We start from the raw sequence: 18537 nt of genomic DNA on the forward strand, positions 1-18537 counted from the left end.
ATTAGTTGATGGACAATTAAGTTGTTTGGGGCAAATATGAGAAATACTGCTGTGACCATTTGCATAGTCTTTCTGTGGACACATGGTTGCTTTCCTCTTGGGTGGATAATAGAAGTGTACTTGCTGGATTATATATGTACATATGCTTATTTAACATCTTCAGAAACTGCCAAATTGTTGTCCACAAATGGCTCTGCCATTTTACAGTTCTGCCATCAGCGTTTGAAGGTTCCAGTTTCTCCACATCCTCACCGATGTTTGGTATTGTCAGTCTTTTTGATTATTATTAGTCAGTCTTTTATTCCAATGGGGGTGCCGTGGTCTGTCATTGTAGCTTTAATATTCATTTCTCTGATGACTAGCTCTCTTGACCATCTTATGTGCCTATTTGCCATGTAGTAGGTCGTCTTTATAGATTGGCTTTATAAATCTTTTGCCCATTTTACAAGATTAAATTGAGTTGTAAGAATTGTTTACACATTTCAGATAATAGTTCTTGATCAGATTAATGTTTTGTAAACATTTTCTCCCAGTATGTATTTTGCCTTTAAATTTTCTTAATGGTATCTTTTCAAAAGGAAACATTTTAAATTTTGATGAAGTGCAAATTACTCATTTTTTCCTTTAATGGATTTCCCTTTTGGGGTTGGATCTAAGAAATGTTGGCCTAACCCGAAGTCACAAAGATTTCTCTTGTGTTTTCTTGTAAGTTTTATAAGTACAGCTCTTAGAATTAGGTCTGTGATCCATTTTGACTTGAAGTGAAATTCTAAGTTCATTTGTTTTTGCATTTTGATATCCACCTGGTTTAATACACTTGTTGAAAGCATTGTCCTTTATCTACTGAGTTACCTTCACAGCTTTGTCAGAAACCAGTTGACCACATATGTGGGCTTATTTCTGAACTCTTTTCTGTTGCATTGAAATACATAGAGATATATGTATAGGTGTAGATATAGATACAAATAAAGATTTAGATATAGAAAGAGATTTGCTATTACAGTGTATCACACTGTCTCGATTACTACAGTATTATAGTTTACTGTAGTATTATATAAGTTTAAAATTGGGTTATATTAGTCTTCCAACTTTTTCACTACGTTGTTCTGCCTGGTCTATGTCCTTTGCATTTCCATATGCATTTTAGCCTTATTAATTTTTGAAAAAGGAAAATTCTATGGGAATGCAGGCTGGTTCAGCCACTCTGGAAAACAGTATGGAGGTTCCTCAAAAAACTAAAAATAGAACGACCCAGCAATTGCACTACTAAGCATTTATCCACGGGATACAGGTGTGCTGTTTTGAAGGGACATAGGCACCCCCATATTTATAGCAGCAGTATCAACAATAGCCAAAGTATGGAAAGAGCCCAAAGAGTCCATCAATGGATGAATGGATAAAGAAGATGTGGTATATATATACAATGGAGTATTAATAGGCAATCAAAAAGAATGAAATCTTGCCATTTGCAACTATGTGGATGGAACTGGAGGGTATTATGCTAAACGAAAGTCAGAGAAAGACAAATATCATATGACTTCACTCATATGAGGACTTTAAGAGACAAAACATATGAATATAAGGGAAGGAAAACAAAAATAATATAAAAACAGGGAGGGGGACAAAACAGAAGAGACTCATAAATATGAAGAACAAACAGAGGGTTACAGGAGGGGTTGTGTGTGGGGGGAATGGGCCAAATGGGTAAACACTAAGGAATCTACTCCTGAAATCATTGTCGCACTATATGCTAACCAATTTGGATGTAAATTAAAAAATAATAAAATTTAAAAAAAATCTTTGCTTAATAAAACACATCAAAAAAAAAAAGGAAAAGGAAAACTCTAGTTTTGGTAGAGATTGATTGACTCAGTAGATCAGTGTTGGGAGAACTGACACCTTAACAACATTGAGTCTTCCAGTCCATGAACTTGGTCTGTCTCCCAGTTCGTTTAGCTTTCCTTTAAATTTTATCAGTGTTTTCTATTTTTTAGTGTATTGGTTTTGAATTTTTAACAAAAAAAATGATCCTTAAGTATTTTAATCTTTAGATGCTATTACAAAGTTTTTAAAATTTCATTTCAGATTATTTGTGACCAGTATGTGGAAATATAATTGATTTTTGTATCCTGTGATATTGTTAAACTTTCTTACAAGTTCTGGTGGGCTTTTCTTGTTGATTCCTTGGGATATGTTACTCACAAAATCATGTGTAGTCCTTGAAAATGGTGTTTGTGGAAGCACACATTACTCTCGTTCTAGAATGATGTTGCCACAGCCCCAAATATTTTTGGAATGTTATTCTTTGTTCAGAATCTTTTAGGTTAGCAAACACATAAGAAAATGCATTTTTATTAGTTGTTGGTGTATATCTTGCTCTAATTTTTTTCTTAAACTTTTATTAATCTGTACTGAGGATATGTTATTTTCATGTGTCTATTAGGTATTAAAGGGTAAAAGTTGGCATTTAATTTTTTTTAATGTTTTTATTTTCATGAGAAAGAGAGAAACAACATCACTACCTGAGAAGAAGTCAGACGTATAACTGTCTGAGCCACCCAGCTACCCCTAAAAGTTGGCATTTAGTTATAGAAGTTGGCATTTAGATATAAATATTTGAAGTTCAAGGGAAAAGCTCTGGGAAGAGGTGTAAATGTGAATTGTCAGAGCATAGTTAAAGCTGTAGGACTGGGCATGATCACCTCAAGGGATTGACTAGAACTTCAGTAATCTTGGAAGAGAAATTTAGGGAGTCTGAAAAAGTTTAAGGGTGCCCTAAGCCCAGGAATCTAGGGGCACTCTGGGGAGTATGTTAAGAATATTACTGATTGGGGCGCCTGGGTGGCTCAGTCGGTTGAGCGTCCCACTTCGGCTCAGGTCACGATCTCACAGTCTGTGAGTTCGAGCCCCGCATCGGGCTCTGTGCTGATGGCTCAGAGCTTGGAGCCTGCTTCCGATTCTGTGTCTCCCTCTCTCTCTGCCCCTTCCCTGCTCATGCTCTGTCTCTCTCTGTCTCAAAAATAAATAAAAACATTAAGAAAAAAATTAAAAAAAAAAAGAATATTACTGATTGACTGTTAATGTGTTTATGAGCCACCTGCCTGCATGAAGTGCTTTAAGTTAATTTTAATTCCTCACTACTATTTTTTTATGATTATTTTTATTATTTTGAGAGAGAGAGAGACAGTGTGAGTTGGGGAGGGGCAGAATCCGAAGCAGGCTCCAGGCTCTGAGCTGTCAGCACACAGCCCTATGTGGGGCTCGAACTCAGGGACCATGAAATCATGACCTGAACTGAAGTCAGAAGTTGGGCGCTTACCCAACTGAGCTACCCTGGTGCCCCTCTTCACTACTATTTTAAAGAGTAATGTCTTTCACAAGAAATTGAATCTTTGTAAGATCACTGATGCCTGTACCATTTTTTTCTTTTGAATTATTTAGTTATTACTTGACATATTTTCATTTTTTCTTTCTTCAGAGTGATGTGATTTTAAATCACTAAACATCCTAGTCATTTTCTATTTAATGTCCGGTTTGGTATATTATATTGATGTTCTTACCTATGTTGTAAATATTATCGACTTTATAAGAGTCATACCAAATCTCTTTTTTTCCTTATTCCTAGGCAAATACTGTGGTCTCGGGTTGCAGATGAACCATTCAATTGAGTCAAAAAGCAATGAAATTACAGTGCTGTTCATGAGTGGAATCCATGTTTCTGGACGAGGATTTTTGGCCTCATATTCAGTTATAGATAAACAAGGTAATTTTCAACTTTATACCATGACTTCCATATTTTACAATTTCTGAAAACAAAAATGAAATATTTCTTGTAGTACTTGTTATCTGATATTAGAATAGAGTAGAAAGACTGAACTTAAAAACAGATTAATTTTACAAATAAAATCAGATTAGTTTCAGAATTCTAAAAATTAAAAGTATACTAACATTTATGTTAATTCTGTATACTTCCCTTTCCATAGTAGAGGAAATACTGATTTTTCACATTGATAGGATTAGAACACAAATGATCTAACTTTTGAAAAATCTGTCAGTTATTGAAATGTCTGATATAAATTTAAAGCTTTGTTATCTACAGTTTACCATTTCATAGTACTGTATTAAAGACTACATTACCATTCTTCTCAAAAGCATAGATTCTCATACCACCAGGAGTATGCTGGGGCGTGCTGTCTGAGATGCTACAAGATAAACCTGAGATATTTTTCTGGATGGTTAATGTTTATAATCTAAAGGGGGAAAAATTAAAACCAAGACTGTTAGATGGAATAGAATGCAAAGTATACTTGAATTTCTGAGGTAAAATCCAAGACTTGAACAAAATCTCCCATGAGTTTTGGCTTCTGTGGCATGTATTTGTTTCCTCTGCTATTAGGGTCACTGTGGTAAGAAAGTTCTAAGAACTGCTACCAATGCAAAGATATGTCGAACAAATCAACCATTTAAATTTAAAAAATAGATGATTATTTTGATATTCAACAATGATTTAACTAAGTTGATAATTAAAAGTTTTTAAAAAGCTGTTACTTCAGGGTTCCTGAGTGGCTCGGTCCGTTGAGCATCTGACTTCGGCTCAGTTCGTGATCTCACAGTTTGTGGGTAGGAGTCCTGCGTCAGGCTCTCTGCCATCAACACAGAGCCTGCTTTGGATCCTCTGTCTCTTTCCCTCTCTCTCCCTCTCTCTCCCTCTCCCTCTCCTTCTCTCTCTCCCTCTTCCTCTCCTTCTCCCTCTCCTTCTCTCTCTCCCTCTCCCTCTCCTTCTCTCTCTCCCTCTCCCTCTCCTTCTCTCTCTCCCTCTCCCTCTCTCCTTCTCTCCCTCCCTCTCCCTCTCTCCTTCTCTCCCTCCCTCCCTCTCTCCCTACCCCTCCCTCTCTCCCTACCCCTCCCTCTCTCTCCCCCTCCCTCTCTCCCCACTCCCTCTCTCTCCCCCTCCCTCTCTCCCCACTCCCTCTCTCTCCCCCTCCCTCTCTCCCCACTCCCTCTCTCTCCCCCTCCCTCTCTCCCTCCCCCATCTCTCTTTCTCTCTCTCTCTCTCTCTCTCTCTCTCAAAAATGATAAACATTAAAAAAAAAAGCTGTTACCTAATATTGTGTAAATGGGAAAATCGAGAAGCTCCTAGGTGTGAGGGTGTTGGGCAATGAGAATGACTGAGGGCAGTGCAAGCTTTTCCTTTCTCAGCTCTGGTGGGTTTGAGATAAACACTACAGGTCTCATTAAAAGTGTCATTTGGAATGTGAGAGAGAAGGCCTCTTCTCTGGGAAGAAAGGTCTACTTTTTCCCCATTTCTAAGCTATGGCAGAAGGTGGGAAAGCTAATAAAACTCTTCTGAGAGAGTGAGAAAGAAAACTCATTTGGATGGAATAATGAAAAGAAAAAAACCGGAAACATCATGCTAAACGAACCAGACAGAAGTAAGACAGAACCAGAGCAAGTAAGGCAGTGTGTCGTTGTAGGAGGAGCACGCCTGCCAGTGTCACGTGCCGACTAGGGGATTTCTGACCAGTCATTTCACATCTTTAGCCTCCATGGCTTGGTTATGAGTACTCAATCTAGTAATTTACGTGTAAGTAAATTACGTGTAAGTAAATTACATCTGTAAGCACATGGCATAGTAGGGCGCAAAACACATGTTCCCCCTTTCACCACCATACCCACACACACATACTCATTTCCTCCACCATCAAAAGAGTGAGCTAGAAAACACAGAGATGATGGTCCATTTCCATCCTTCCAATTATACTTCTTGAAAGTCTTGAGTTGATAGGTAAGAGGATAGAAAATACTCAATTCATTTGCTCCTTACTCTCCTTGAGTTTCTTCCTCTCAATATCAGCTTAAATCGTTTTTCTTCTCATATTTCCCCCTCTCTCTCTGTTATTTATTGACTTGAAGGTTTCTTGAAAACACGTATCCCTCTCTCTATAAAAAAAAAATGTTTTTTAATTGGGTATTTACATTACGGAGCTTTTTGTTCTACAGACGCCTAAATGCTCTGTGTTAAAGTTTAAGAATTGAAAGTGCTTTCACATAACAGACTCTCTATGTTGTAGACTTACATATGTTTATGGAATTTCAAATGGTTACATCACTATTTTAGGTGAATCTCAGCTTCCAAAGTTTTTGAAATATCTCCCATAATCAGGAACTTCTTTATAGTAACACTTTCCCGAGGCATAATCGTGGGAAATCCTCATTTCACAGCTCTCTCCTGAGTTTTTGCTTCTGTTTCTCCATTTCCTTGCACCTTCCATGAAGCATTTGTTTGATTTGAAGTTAGAAGTGAACTGGCTAACTCCAAGAGAACCCTGGTTGAATTTCTCACCATTTCTTCTTGGGTGGCCTTTCAGACACAGTTTTAATGACTCATTCATTTGAACACTGATTGGCTTTGATTGAGAGCTTCGGTTTGTTTCCACCCAGGAAACTTGCTGCCACACTAAATTCTGTGAATATTTTCAAGGAACATCACTGCATGTCCCCAGCTTAGCATCCTAGCTAGAAATTTAGACTATTTGGGATTGAAAAGATCATGAAAAATTTTTCTTCAACAGCTTCATTTGTTAAGCTCTCACAAACACTTGTTGATGTTACACTATGTGTTGTTGATAGAGCCATAATTTTGTGTGAATTTTCTTTATGCAAGAGCACATTGCAAAATTATATTCCCTTCAGTGCCTTATGTCCTGCAGTATGCCTGGCACTGGGAAAACAGCAGTAAATAAGACATAGTTATACTTCCGTGGCATTTACAATACAGGTTGGGAAAAGGTATTAAACACGTGGTAATTCGGGGCACCTTGGTAGCTCAGTCAGTTAAGCATCTGACTTTGGCTCAGGTCATGATCTTGCTGTTTGTGGGTTTAAGCCCTGCATCAGGCTCTGGGCTGACAGCTTGGAGCCTGCTTCAGATCCTGTGTCTCCCTCTTTCTCTGTCCCTCCCCCACTCACACTCTGTCTCTGTCTCTCTCTCTCTCAAAACTGAACACTAAAAAAAATTTAAACACATGGTAACTCAATTGCAGTTATGATAAGTATGATGAAGGAAACATTCCGACAAGAGGAGGCCAGAAATGGGGTGCCTGGATGGCTCAGTTGGTTGAGCGTCCGACTTCAGCTCAGGTCATGATCTCATGGTTCATGTGTTGGAGCCCTGCATCGGGCTCTGTGTTGACAGCTCGCTCAGAGCCTGGAACCTGCTTCGGATTCTGTCTCCTTCTGTCTCTGCCCCTCATGCACTGTCTCACTCTGTCTCTCAAAAATAAATTAAAAAAAAAAAAAAAAAAGGCCAGAAGGGTTGGAGGAGTGGAAGATTGGTAAAAAGACAAACTCTTCTGAGGAAGTCACTTTTAAGTGGGAACCCAAGGATTAATTGGGAGGTTCTAGACAGAAGAACATTCTAGGGAGGAGAACAGCAAATGCAAAGGCCCTGTGGAAGGAGCTTCAGAGAAGCCGGAAAAGAATCTGGCGCAGCTAACGTGGAGTTGACTGAGTGGTGAGTAGGCTCTGTTATTCAGGGCCTTATAGAAAATGTCACGATTGGAGCTTTTTCCTAAGAGGACATGGAAGCTGTTAGAGCAGGGTAGTAGCGATATGACTGGATTTGTGTTTTTGTTTGTTTTTATGACCTTCCCTGCTCTGTGAATGAGTTGAAGACAGGGAAGAATAATAGTAGGGAGTCCAGTTAAGAGGCTATTGGAGGACACTGGGTCAGAAATGACTGAATTAAGAGTTCTTGTTATAAATGTGACTCTACAGTTAAGCCAGATTCTAATTCTTCTTAAAGACTTGAGAATCAGACCTGTGTTCTCCAAGGAAACATTTCAAAGAATTAAGGTTCTTCCTACATGAGTTTAAGTGGTAGTAAGAGGCTTTGGACATAAAGAAGCCCTCTTGTATGAATCTTTGAACTGCTGCAATGCTGGGGTTGTATCTAGGACACTGTACCTTTGTCCTCACTTTTGTGTCCAGTTAAGGTTTCATTACTCTGTTATTTTTAATGGTTTTTGATCAGTAGTTTCCAATCTTTTCCATTGCCGGTTATCTCTTCTCTTTCTTACCTGTAAACCTCATTTTTGAAAGATTGTAAACACCAGTGAAAAGTTTTTGTGTGTCCCCGCTGGGTAGCAAGGAAAGGCAAAAATATTAACACGTGCAGTAATTATTAGAGGACTGGTGTTTCTACTCTGAGTTGGTGTAATTCCATCAAATTCCAACTAGACTTTCTGCAATTGAAGAAGTATGTAGACCCTAGAGCCATCTTAGACATGCTAGCAACCGCTGGTGAGAAGTTCCATAGAGGGAAACTCCTGAGTTACAGCTGGTCCTACTGAGAGACGCAAAACCAGCTGCTCAGAGGTCCAGAGTCAGTAAGTCAGATCTTTTTATCCATTATTGTAATAAGTGATACCGACATTTTTATTCTAAAATGTAAAATTAAAAATAGCATTTACCTCTGGACTTGAAAATAAAATAAATTTTATAGGTGAGTGATCCAAATTCCTGGTTTTTGAATCTGTTCAACATTAGCCAGCGTCTAGGACAAACTCAACATTTCTGGGATGACTCTGGGCCATAATTTTTTTTTAAGTTATTTTAGTTGTGGGACAGTGAGCTCAGAAAATACATCTGCATTTGCATGGAAGACTTCAGGTCCTTTAAGGCAGTCTGTGTTTGTTATGTGTCATCAGTGAGAGGAGCAGGCGTGTGTGTCTGTGAGTGCACGCTCAGCGGGGAATTGTGAATGCATCACTTAAAAACTAATGTTAAACCTGTTTGTTTTAGATTTCACCAGTCCAGAATTTTGTGGTGGTCATATTAAAGTTTGTACTTTTTTTGTTGGGAAAAACAGTAAATAGCTTAAAATTTCATGCGAAATAAAACGAACCAATGTAGTTATTAATGTACTTTCTAATTGGAATTCATAAACACTTGTTTGTTTATTGCTTGCTGACCCCTTACCATCTGATAACAGTCTGCTTACAAGTTACCAACAGCTGGGCCTAGGAAATATTCCCATTTGACAGGATCATTGTTGCTACATGTTAGATTATTCCTAGAATTAACACCAATAGTTTAAAAGTTTTCTGATTGCTACCTTCTTTAACCACCTTTTTTTTCTTTGCAAATATTTTCCATTTTTTTCTGTCTTACATTAGGTTATATCAACTTGTAAATGAAATGGGGCAGAATAGAGGACTACTTTGTAACAGAGTGCAGATTTCTGTAACGGGTTGTTTTGTGTTTTCTTGTTTTGCTTTGTATGTTTTTGTTTTTTTTTCATGGAATGCTTTTGGTTTTAAAAATAGAGCATGGGTTGCTTAAGATTGTTTACTACCTTAATTGTACAGTAATTTTTATACAAACTTTTGTATTTTGAGTACTAAGCTAGTTTTCTGTTTTTGGTGTTTCTGATATGTCCCTAATTTTTGTTATTGTCATATCTGGCAAACATTTTAAAACTTTTAAACTATTAAGTAAGATTTTATTAATGGAGTCTCAGTTTATATGCGTATTTTAGATGTATCCTTATTTACACACAAATGTATATGTGTTGTGTTTGTGTACATTACGCAATGTATATGCATGCAGAAAAATATCTGTATTTTGGTGTCAATTTGTAGAAGAAAGGTGTTGACCAGTAAATTTAACAATTTTGCAGAGAAAGAGCATTTAAAAACAATCTAGGAGATTGTTAACCCAAAGAGGTGATTCCATTTATGGGATAGAATTTATTCCAAGTTGACAGATAACCTGAAGAGCCTTAATGATTTTAGTGTTTTGTATGTGTTTCATTTTTTTAGTGAGTTAGTAATGCTTTGAAGGGAGGAGTAAGTACGTGTTTGTGTGGTATCTTCCATTACCCAATGACATAATTTTTCACTGCTGCTCTTACTGATGGTATTTATTAGTGCCCTAGATACCGTGTAGTTCACAGAAGAATTTTAATGTTTTATAATCTTTTAATCTTAATATCTTGTGTATATTAATAATGTAATATTTTATATCTTAATGCCGTATATTTTATATTTATATATTTTTAATATTCTTGTATTTGTTTTTTAATATACATGTATAGGAATTTAGGTATGAAGAGGGTTTGATTCACCACATGTAGGTACACCTTATAGCCTAAGTTGTTAATTACTTAACTCAGTCATGCCTGCCTGCTTCGTCCCTAAGGAAGCATTGACTATTTTCACCTAAGCTCCTACTGTAGACTCAGCTTCCATAGATGGCAGTGTGATATTTCTAAGAGAAACATAAGATTTCATCTCTACTCTTAGTACATAAAAGAAGATGTAAAATACCTCATTTAATATCTGCCACTGAGTAAATGTTATTTGATTCTGAATCACAGTAAATTCTGTTCTATTATATATGTAAGTTTTCCTTCACTAAATCGCAGATGGTACAGATTAATGCCAGGTTCCTATCACAGAAACAAAGACTTAGGCCCAAGGTCACATAGTAATATTGGCGGGAGAACTTAGCAACAAGAAGAGTCTTGTCCTGCATCCTGTAGCACTTGAACAAAGTACCTACACACCTACAGTGCAAGATTGCTGACAAAGTGTGAATTAGAAAGCATGACTTCGTGTTCCTTCAGGCTCTGGGAAATTTGTTAAAGAACATTAGAGCAAATAAAGGAGAGGAATATACGTCGTCGTCTTCATATATTTTCTTCTTTCTGTCAAATAGAGTAACTTAGTTATGATACATTATGCTTTCTTGAGTTAGAATGAATATAGGTACTCAAGCTACCTTTCCTTCACTGGACAAAAATTATACCCTGCAGTTAATATAGTTGGTGTTCTGTTGTTAGTCACAGTGCTAACACTGCTGAGAGTGTTTTCAATTCATTCAGTAACACAAAACCGAGTATTAATTGGGGGAAAATCTAAATCTGTTTCATAATTTTGCATTCACAGAAATGGCCAGTGCCGTGAATGGAAAATATTCCTAAGATAGTAACCAGTATGCTATTTTTTAATTGATTTTTGAACTTCTAAAATATTTCATATTTCTATGGTGTTATGTATGGGTTAACATTAGATTCATGTTTAAATAAATATTTCATGGGGCAATTATAAGGTACCCCAGCCTGTGTAGTTTTTATGTACTGGAAAAATGTTTAATTGTACTTAAATTAAAAGCGAACTTGTGCATAGGTTATCAGTTATGGCTGATAGTAATATTGCTAAGTTGGGAGCTATCTTAGAAAGTCTGATGTTGGTGTTTTCATTAAGAAAACTGAAATCTGTCATCCTGTTGTTGACTGTTGGCTTGCCTTTGTTCTTGTATTTTCTCCTGTTCTTCCTCACAATTACATGATTCTGCCTTCAAAACCCTACCTGAGGCCTTTGTCTTCTAGAGAGCCTTCCAGGGTTAAGGAAGGTGGCAGATATTAGGGGAATTCTGTTTCTAGGAATCATGATGACACTCACTCTGGGTTGGACTGTACTGCTCAGACTAGTGTAGCGGCTACACTGCAGATGCCAGGTCTCCCTTGGGCTGCATAAGGAAAAGAGAATAGAATGCCAGTCAGCTTCCGCAGAACCGCTGAGGGTATTCTGCACACCACTGCTGCCACTGTCTATGGCCCAGAACCTATAACTTCTGTTTAGTGTTTTGTTAATAATATGTATATTATAAATACTCTCTTGTATGTATTTAATATTGGATTTTTTTTAATCCCATGCAGACGCTCCTAGTTAAGAACGGAGCAAATTATATACTGTCTCGCACTTTGAAAGTGGATCTAGCATGACAGTTGAGTTCGCAATGAGTACTTTATCATTATTAAAATCACTGCCTTTACATATAGTAAGTTCAGCTTTCACTTTGCTCAGGCAAGAAACTTAGAGTTGTCTTTGACTCTCTCAAACTTTATATCCTTTGGCCACTTCTCAGAATATATTTGAACAAATATCAGCATCGGACTACATCTCAACACCTCCACTCCTGCCACTCCAATTCAAGTTACCTCAATTATGGCAGGAGATTTTTTTGCTGACCTTTGTTTCTTCCCCACCTCCCCTTCAACCTACTCTCAGCCCAGTGGTGAGCATGAGAATGAAAGTCTCCTCTCTCTTTGTTCAACGTCCTTACCTCCAAGACCCTATAGGATTTGGCTTCTCTTTCCTCGTCTGACTTCATCGCTTACTTTTCTTCCCAGTGTTCACTCTGGCAGCCACCATGCTGAGCGTGCTCCCTCCTCAGGGCCTTTGTGATTCCTCTGCCTATTCTCCGTTACCCACGTACCTACCTCATGCCTCACTCCCTCACCTCCTGCCACCTTCTCAGTAAGGTCTTTCCTGACCATGCTACTTAAAATCGGAACCCCTTAACTTTTCGTAACTGCCTTCCTTTCTTTATTTTTCTAAGGCACTTATCACCTAATAATAGTATGTCCATTTCATACTCGTGTCTATTTTCTCTTATCACCCCACACAAGGTACATACATTCCCTATATGCAGAGATTTTTGTCTGAGTGTTCTTTGCTTTATTTCTAGTACCTAGAACAACACCTGGTCATCATACATACTTACCTAAGTATTTGTTGAGTGAACAAATGAATAAATAAGTGAACTGCCAGTCCTGTTTTACTACGCTTTATTTCATCCCTCAATGCAGATGTGCTCTATGTAAAGGAAAACTGTTACTGCTTTTATAATAGCATCTTTTTCTTCACTTTAAAATTTTTTTATTATCATTTTATTATGCCATATGATTCACCTACTCACTACACTTGACTGATTTTCAGTATATTCAGAGTTGTGTAGCCACCACTATAGTCCATTTTAGAACATTTTTATCACCCCAAAAGAAACCCCATAGTCAGTAGTGGTGATCTCCCAGTAACCCTCTCCCTCTCCAGTCCTCAGTAACCACGAATCTGATTTTTTTCTCTATAGATTTACCTATTTTGGACATTTCATATAAATGGAGTCAGACAGTATGGTCTTTTTTGACTTGTATCTTAGTGTATTTGAGTTCATGTTGTAGCATATATGAGTACTTTATTCCCTTTGATGGCTGAATAATATTTCATTGTGTAGATATATCCCATTTTGTTTCCCCATTCATTAGTTGATGACCATTTGTGAAGTGTTTGTATGGACATATTTTCAGTTTTCTTGTGTATATACTAATAGTGGAATTGCTGGGTCATATGGAATCTCTTTTTAAGAAACTGCTAAACTCTTTTCTAAAGCAGCTACACCATTTAAAAATCCCTCAGGAAGTGCATGAGGGTTCCAATTTCTCCAAGTCCTATTTGTCCTTCTGATTCTAGACATCCCAGTGGGTATAAAGCGGTATCTCATTGTGACTTTGATTTGCATTTTCCTGATGGTTAATGATGTTGAATATCTTCATGTGCTTATTGGCCATTCGTATGTGTTTTTCGGAGTAATGTCTGTTCGGATCCTTTGCTCATTTTTAAATTGGGTTGATTGTCTTTTTTAAAATCAAGTTGAAATAATTCTTTATGTATTCTGGATACTAGGTCCTTATCAGATTATATGATTTTCATATATTTTCCCCCGTTGTGTGGATTATCTTTCTCTTTCATGATAGCATTCTTTGAAGTACAGAAGTTTTTAATTTTGATAGAATTCAATTAACGTATTTTTGTGTGACTATAATGCTTTTGGTATCATATCTAAGAAAACATCACTTAATCCAAGATCAAGATTTATACCTCTAGTTTCTTCTAAGAGTTTTATAGTGCTAGCTCTTAAATTTAGATCCCCTTTAATTTTTGTATGGGATCTGAGGTAGGGGTCCAGTTTCATTCTTATGCATGTGGATATCCTCTTTTCACAGCACCGTTTGTTAAAAAGACCTTTCTTCCTCCCCACTGAGTTGTTTTGGCATCCTTGTCAAAATCAGCTGACTTTAAATTTAGAACTTATTTCTGGATTCTTCTGTTCCATTTATATAATTTCTTATACATTGCTATCAGAAGTCTCTTAGGCAGATGGTTTCTTTTGAGTTCTATTTATCTTGCCTCAGCTGTGTTCTTATTAGCTAGAAGGTTTGTAGTAATAGTGGTTTTCTGGAAGATTGTTTACTTGGGAAAAGCTTTCAGGAAAGACACGTTTTAAAGCTTCTTAATTGCCTGCTCCATGTTTTCTTTCTTTGCCTTTGTGGAGTTGTAAAGCTCAATATTTGTAATCATGATTTCCTTTCTCTGTCTTTAGTCTTCTTGGCTCTCCTCATAGCTGTCCATTTTGAATTCCTATTTTCCTCCTAGGGACCTCTTTTGAGCCTCCATGGAATTTGAAAGCAAGGTCAAGTGAGCTGCATACATATGCATGGCATAATCTGGAATTTCAGTTCTGCATGGACTTATAATAAAACCCTGTTCTGATCAAGTATATCCATAGTTGACCAGCATTCTGGCATGTGGCCTGAAGGTAATGAGGCCAGCTGGCAGTCTTCCTGTGGCTTGAATGCCATGTTGGACCACACAGGTACCTTTGCATCCCAGGCTGTTAATTTTAGAAGTTGAACCTCTAATCTTAGAAGCTAGAAACTCTTTTGGTAGAGCAGAAAAGCAGAAAATCAGTTCTCGTTGATGCAGTGTGGAGTAATTAGGAATAATCAGGGTACAGGCAATTCAGTGTGTCTGCTTTTCCCAGTCATTCAGCCAGGTCTTAGTGAACCCCTATCCAGGCATGTATTCTCTTAAACTCCTAAAACACAGATTTAATTATCATTCAAGTGTCTATGGTGTGTAGATATGAATCCATGTAATCACTTTCAAAATAATCACTTTTCTATTGGCATAACAGTTACTAGCTCTAGGTCTTTCAGATTTCGTTTGGGTGATAATTTCTTCAGAATTGTAATCTAGAATAATCAGTGATGCTATGCTTGCTGTGGTGCCCATTAATTTAACAAACATTTGTATCCGTCAGCATGCTAGGATGCATGTGGGGTGTTCTCTCATCAGTGTATTGTCACCCTCAGCTCAGTTGTTTGGCCAAGAATTTATATGTAAATCACTTACTTTTGTGATTGCCTTAAGGCCTAGGTTTTCCTCTATACAGGCTATCCAAGAATGGACTTAGCCAAACATGCCAACAGTCACAGACTTTTATTCATCCCTTTATTCATTAATGTTGATTGAAAGCTTCCTGTTAGGCCATATGCTGTGATTGCTGACAATAGATACAAAGATGAGGACTAAAAGCCTTTTCTGTCCGTAGACTAGGCATAGTAAAATGATGTTGCTTATAGCTCCGTGATTACGTCAACGGATTGTTCTTACATAACACGTGGTACTTTGACAACATGTAATAGTCACCTATTCATTAAAACAAACAAAAAGCCTTAGGTGCCTACCATGTGCTAAAGGTGTTTGACTTGTGAAAGTGAGGAACAGCTTCTGTGAGGATGCAGCAGTTAAGCCAGCAAGGCTAAAGGACAGTAGAAAATCATTCTCGGTCAAGAGAGCAATATGTGCCCAAGGAACCAAAGAGGGCGGATGTGGCAAGAAACCTGTGCACAGGTACAAAACAAGACTTAGGCGGGACCAGGCACCTCAAGACCTGTGGGGCCATGTTGACAGCTCTGCCCTCTGTGCTAAGAGCAGAAGGAAGCCATTGACATCTTTGAACCTAAAGCCATGTTTTACCCAGTCTGTGAGCCAAGTCTTAACGAAACAAGTTACCTCTTGCTCGGATTTGGTTTCTAGATAGAAATGTTAAATTTTTGAAGTTCCGTCTTATTTAGGTTAGGGCTTCTTCAGCTTTAGTGTGCTTAAGAATTCCCTGGAGGATTTGTTAAAGCAGATTTTTGAGTATCCACGTCCAGAGATTCTGTAAGTCTGGAAGGTATTCAAGAGTTTGAATTGCTGTTAAGTTCCCGGAAGATGCTGGTGCTCCTGGTCCTGGCCATGGACTAGATTTTAGTTACTTAGAGCAACAAAATTAATTCACCTCTCTTTTGTCACTGTTTTCCTTGTGTGTAACTAGCAAAGGATTGTTTTTTAAGCTATACAATAATGAAAAAGTTTTTATTTTTTCAGGAGCTATATTTTGTAGAAGTCATTTTATGTCTGTAAATTACACTCATCTGTGTAACTTCTATATATATGATACAGGATTCAATGAGGTGACGTGGTAGGAAACAGTATTGGAGAGACAGAGCCCTAGAAATCAAGATACTTTAAAATCAAGGAAATCATGATCAACAAAAATTTGTAGAAAGTTATTAGTACTACCTTGACAGCTGTTGAGATTTAAAATTTAAAACAATATGATTTGGGATTTGGAAACAGTTGGTGTTCAGTAAAAGTATGTATTATTGAATCTGTTTTTTATTTTTGTTTTTCTAGATCTAATTACTTGTTTAGACACTGCATCCAGTTTTTTGGAACCTGAGTTCAGGTATGACTATATCTGTAACCTTTTTTCCCTTCACTGTTATTCTTCATCTACTTCATCATTATTCTTTATACACTAAAGATAATGCACATTAATGTGTATGTCACACACATGACACATAATCATTGCTCTAAGATGTCAGCAAATTAGAGCTTATTTAAAGCCATTGAGTAGCCATGTTTAAATTTTGCTTTAATTGTAGCATTTGGATCTTCTCTATAATGAAAGTATAATTTAATGTACTTTAAAAGTAGAACTAGTTGCTTTTCAAAGCCTGGCAAAACTGCTAATGAAGCTAGAGGCGTTACTTATCTTTTCTCAAAAAGGAGAAGAGAATGATTTCGGCTGGGACTGAATTCTTCAGTGTTCTTGCCCAGGCAGCATTTCTACTACTGTTTCGCTGCTTTCTTTGTCTCTTGTCTCGGCTGGGACTAACCTTTGCTGGTTTCTATTCCACCACTCACGTTGCTGCCAAATTACATCCTAAAATACATGTCTGATCATTCCCCTACTTTAAAATCTTCATGAGTTCCTTCTTAGGGCAGATGTCATCCAAATTCCTTAGCCTGGTTTCGGGATCCTTCACAAGTAGCTCTTGGGCCAATTTTCCAATGTCATCTTACGTACTTACATTGAAACGGCTCTGGATTCTTTACACTGCTCTGAGCTGTCTGAACTTTTGCCTAGAATCGCTTTACTCTCTGCCTGGCAAATTTATTCCCATCTTGTAAGAGCTATGTCACTAACCTCCCCCCAGCTTGCTGCCACTCCCCAAAGAACTCCCCAAAGAACAACCTTTATTTTGTCTTCCAGAATAGTTCTGTGAGGGATGGGTACTCTATTCAGCACTCAGGGAGGATCCCGATCAGCAGAGGTGGCTCTGTCATCAGTGTGTGGCACCCAGCCCTGCCTGAGGGTCTTGTAGCCTCTCCTCTCAGCTCCGTCATCACCACCCAAATGCAAACTGCCGTTCTTTCTTGCCTGGCCTATGGCACTACCAGCCTAACGATGTCTCAGCTTCCACTCGTAGTTCCTTACAGTCTCTTTCTTCTCAGGAGCCAGAATAATCCTTTTTGGAAATATGAATCAGATTGTGTGTATAAGCTGTCAAAATCCTTAATTGACTTCCCATTTTTACTTAGAAATATATTCCAGACTCTTCACCATAGCTCCCAAGGCTTCTGCATGATCTGGCCCCTGCCTACCTCTCCAGCTTCTCTCAAACTAATGTTACCCTTTTAGTTTTACAGTGCTCACTGTACTCTACCTGCACTGGTCGTCCTCCATTGATGACACACACACACACACACACAGGCCCCCTTGCTTCATGGCCTGCTGTTCCTGTCCATGAGGGTGCATTGCCCTCCCTTTGATGAGGCTTCACTTCCTCAGAGCCCTGTTTCCTGACTGAGGCAGTGCAGAGCCTGGTATAAAAACTTAGACCCGGGAGCCCATCTGGCAGTTCCCAGTTGCGGGACCTGGGCACACTGTTTCTCAGTTTCTTCATCTGTAAAATGAGGAAAATAATGATATCTACCATTAGGGTTCTTGTGTGGGTTACCTGAGGTACTCAGAAGGCTGCTCGGCACATAGTAAATTTACTGCATGTTTGTATTACTTTTTACTTCTATTAACTTTGCTTTCTCCTACTTATTTTAGGGAGCACCTTTTCTTCGTAGCAAAATCATAATCTAATTAATTACTCATTTAGGTATCAGTTTAACATCCTTCCCCCGACTTCTGGAGCATAGACATAGTGAAAACGGGGGTATATTTATTTGGCTGATGTTTGTAAACCCAGTACCTAGCACAGCCCAGCACTTAACAGACAACAAAATAGACATTCGGATAAATGTGTTGAGTGGGTAGATGGGTGGGTGAATGAGTAAATAAATGAGTAAATGCCAGACATTTTTAAGTCAACTTAAATTTGATCCGTAGAAGGTTGGTAAAATAAATTGTGGTTCATTCACAAAATAGAATAGCTTGTAGCTATTAAATTCATATTAAATATGAATAGATCATATAGCAAAAATGTCTACCATTCATTATGAACTAAAAAAAAAGGGCTTTTTAGAAGTGGTGCTTCTCTTAGGGCAGTGAGATTATACTTTTTAAATG

The 18537-nt window shown here is 37.8% G+C and overlaps 1 protein-coding gene across 1 annotated transcript in view; it reads left to right on the forward strand.

The window, feature by feature from the left end:
* DCBLD2 (discoidin, CUB and LCCL domain containing 2) overlaps positions 1–18537 on the forward strand; it is an 87837-nt gene that overhangs the window by 43998 nt on the left and 25302 nt on the right. The window contains exons 3-4 of the mRNA XM_047098804.1: positions 3626–3763; positions 16368–16419. Coding sequence (XP_046954760.1) covers positions 3626–3763; positions 16368–16419 — 190 coding nt within the window. The remainder of the gene's footprint in view (positions 1–3625; positions 3764–16367; positions 16420–18537) is intronic.

This window comes from Lynx rufus, unplaced genomic scaffold (assembly GCF_022079265.1).
Source record: "Lynx rufus isolate CCGP_SWC_20201006 ecotype Redwood Valley unplaced genomic scaffold, mLynRuf1.p SCAF_5, whole genome shotgun sequence".
Taxonomy (NCBI): domain Eukaryota; kingdom Metazoa; phylum Chordata; class Mammalia; order Carnivora; family Felidae; genus Lynx; species Lynx rufus.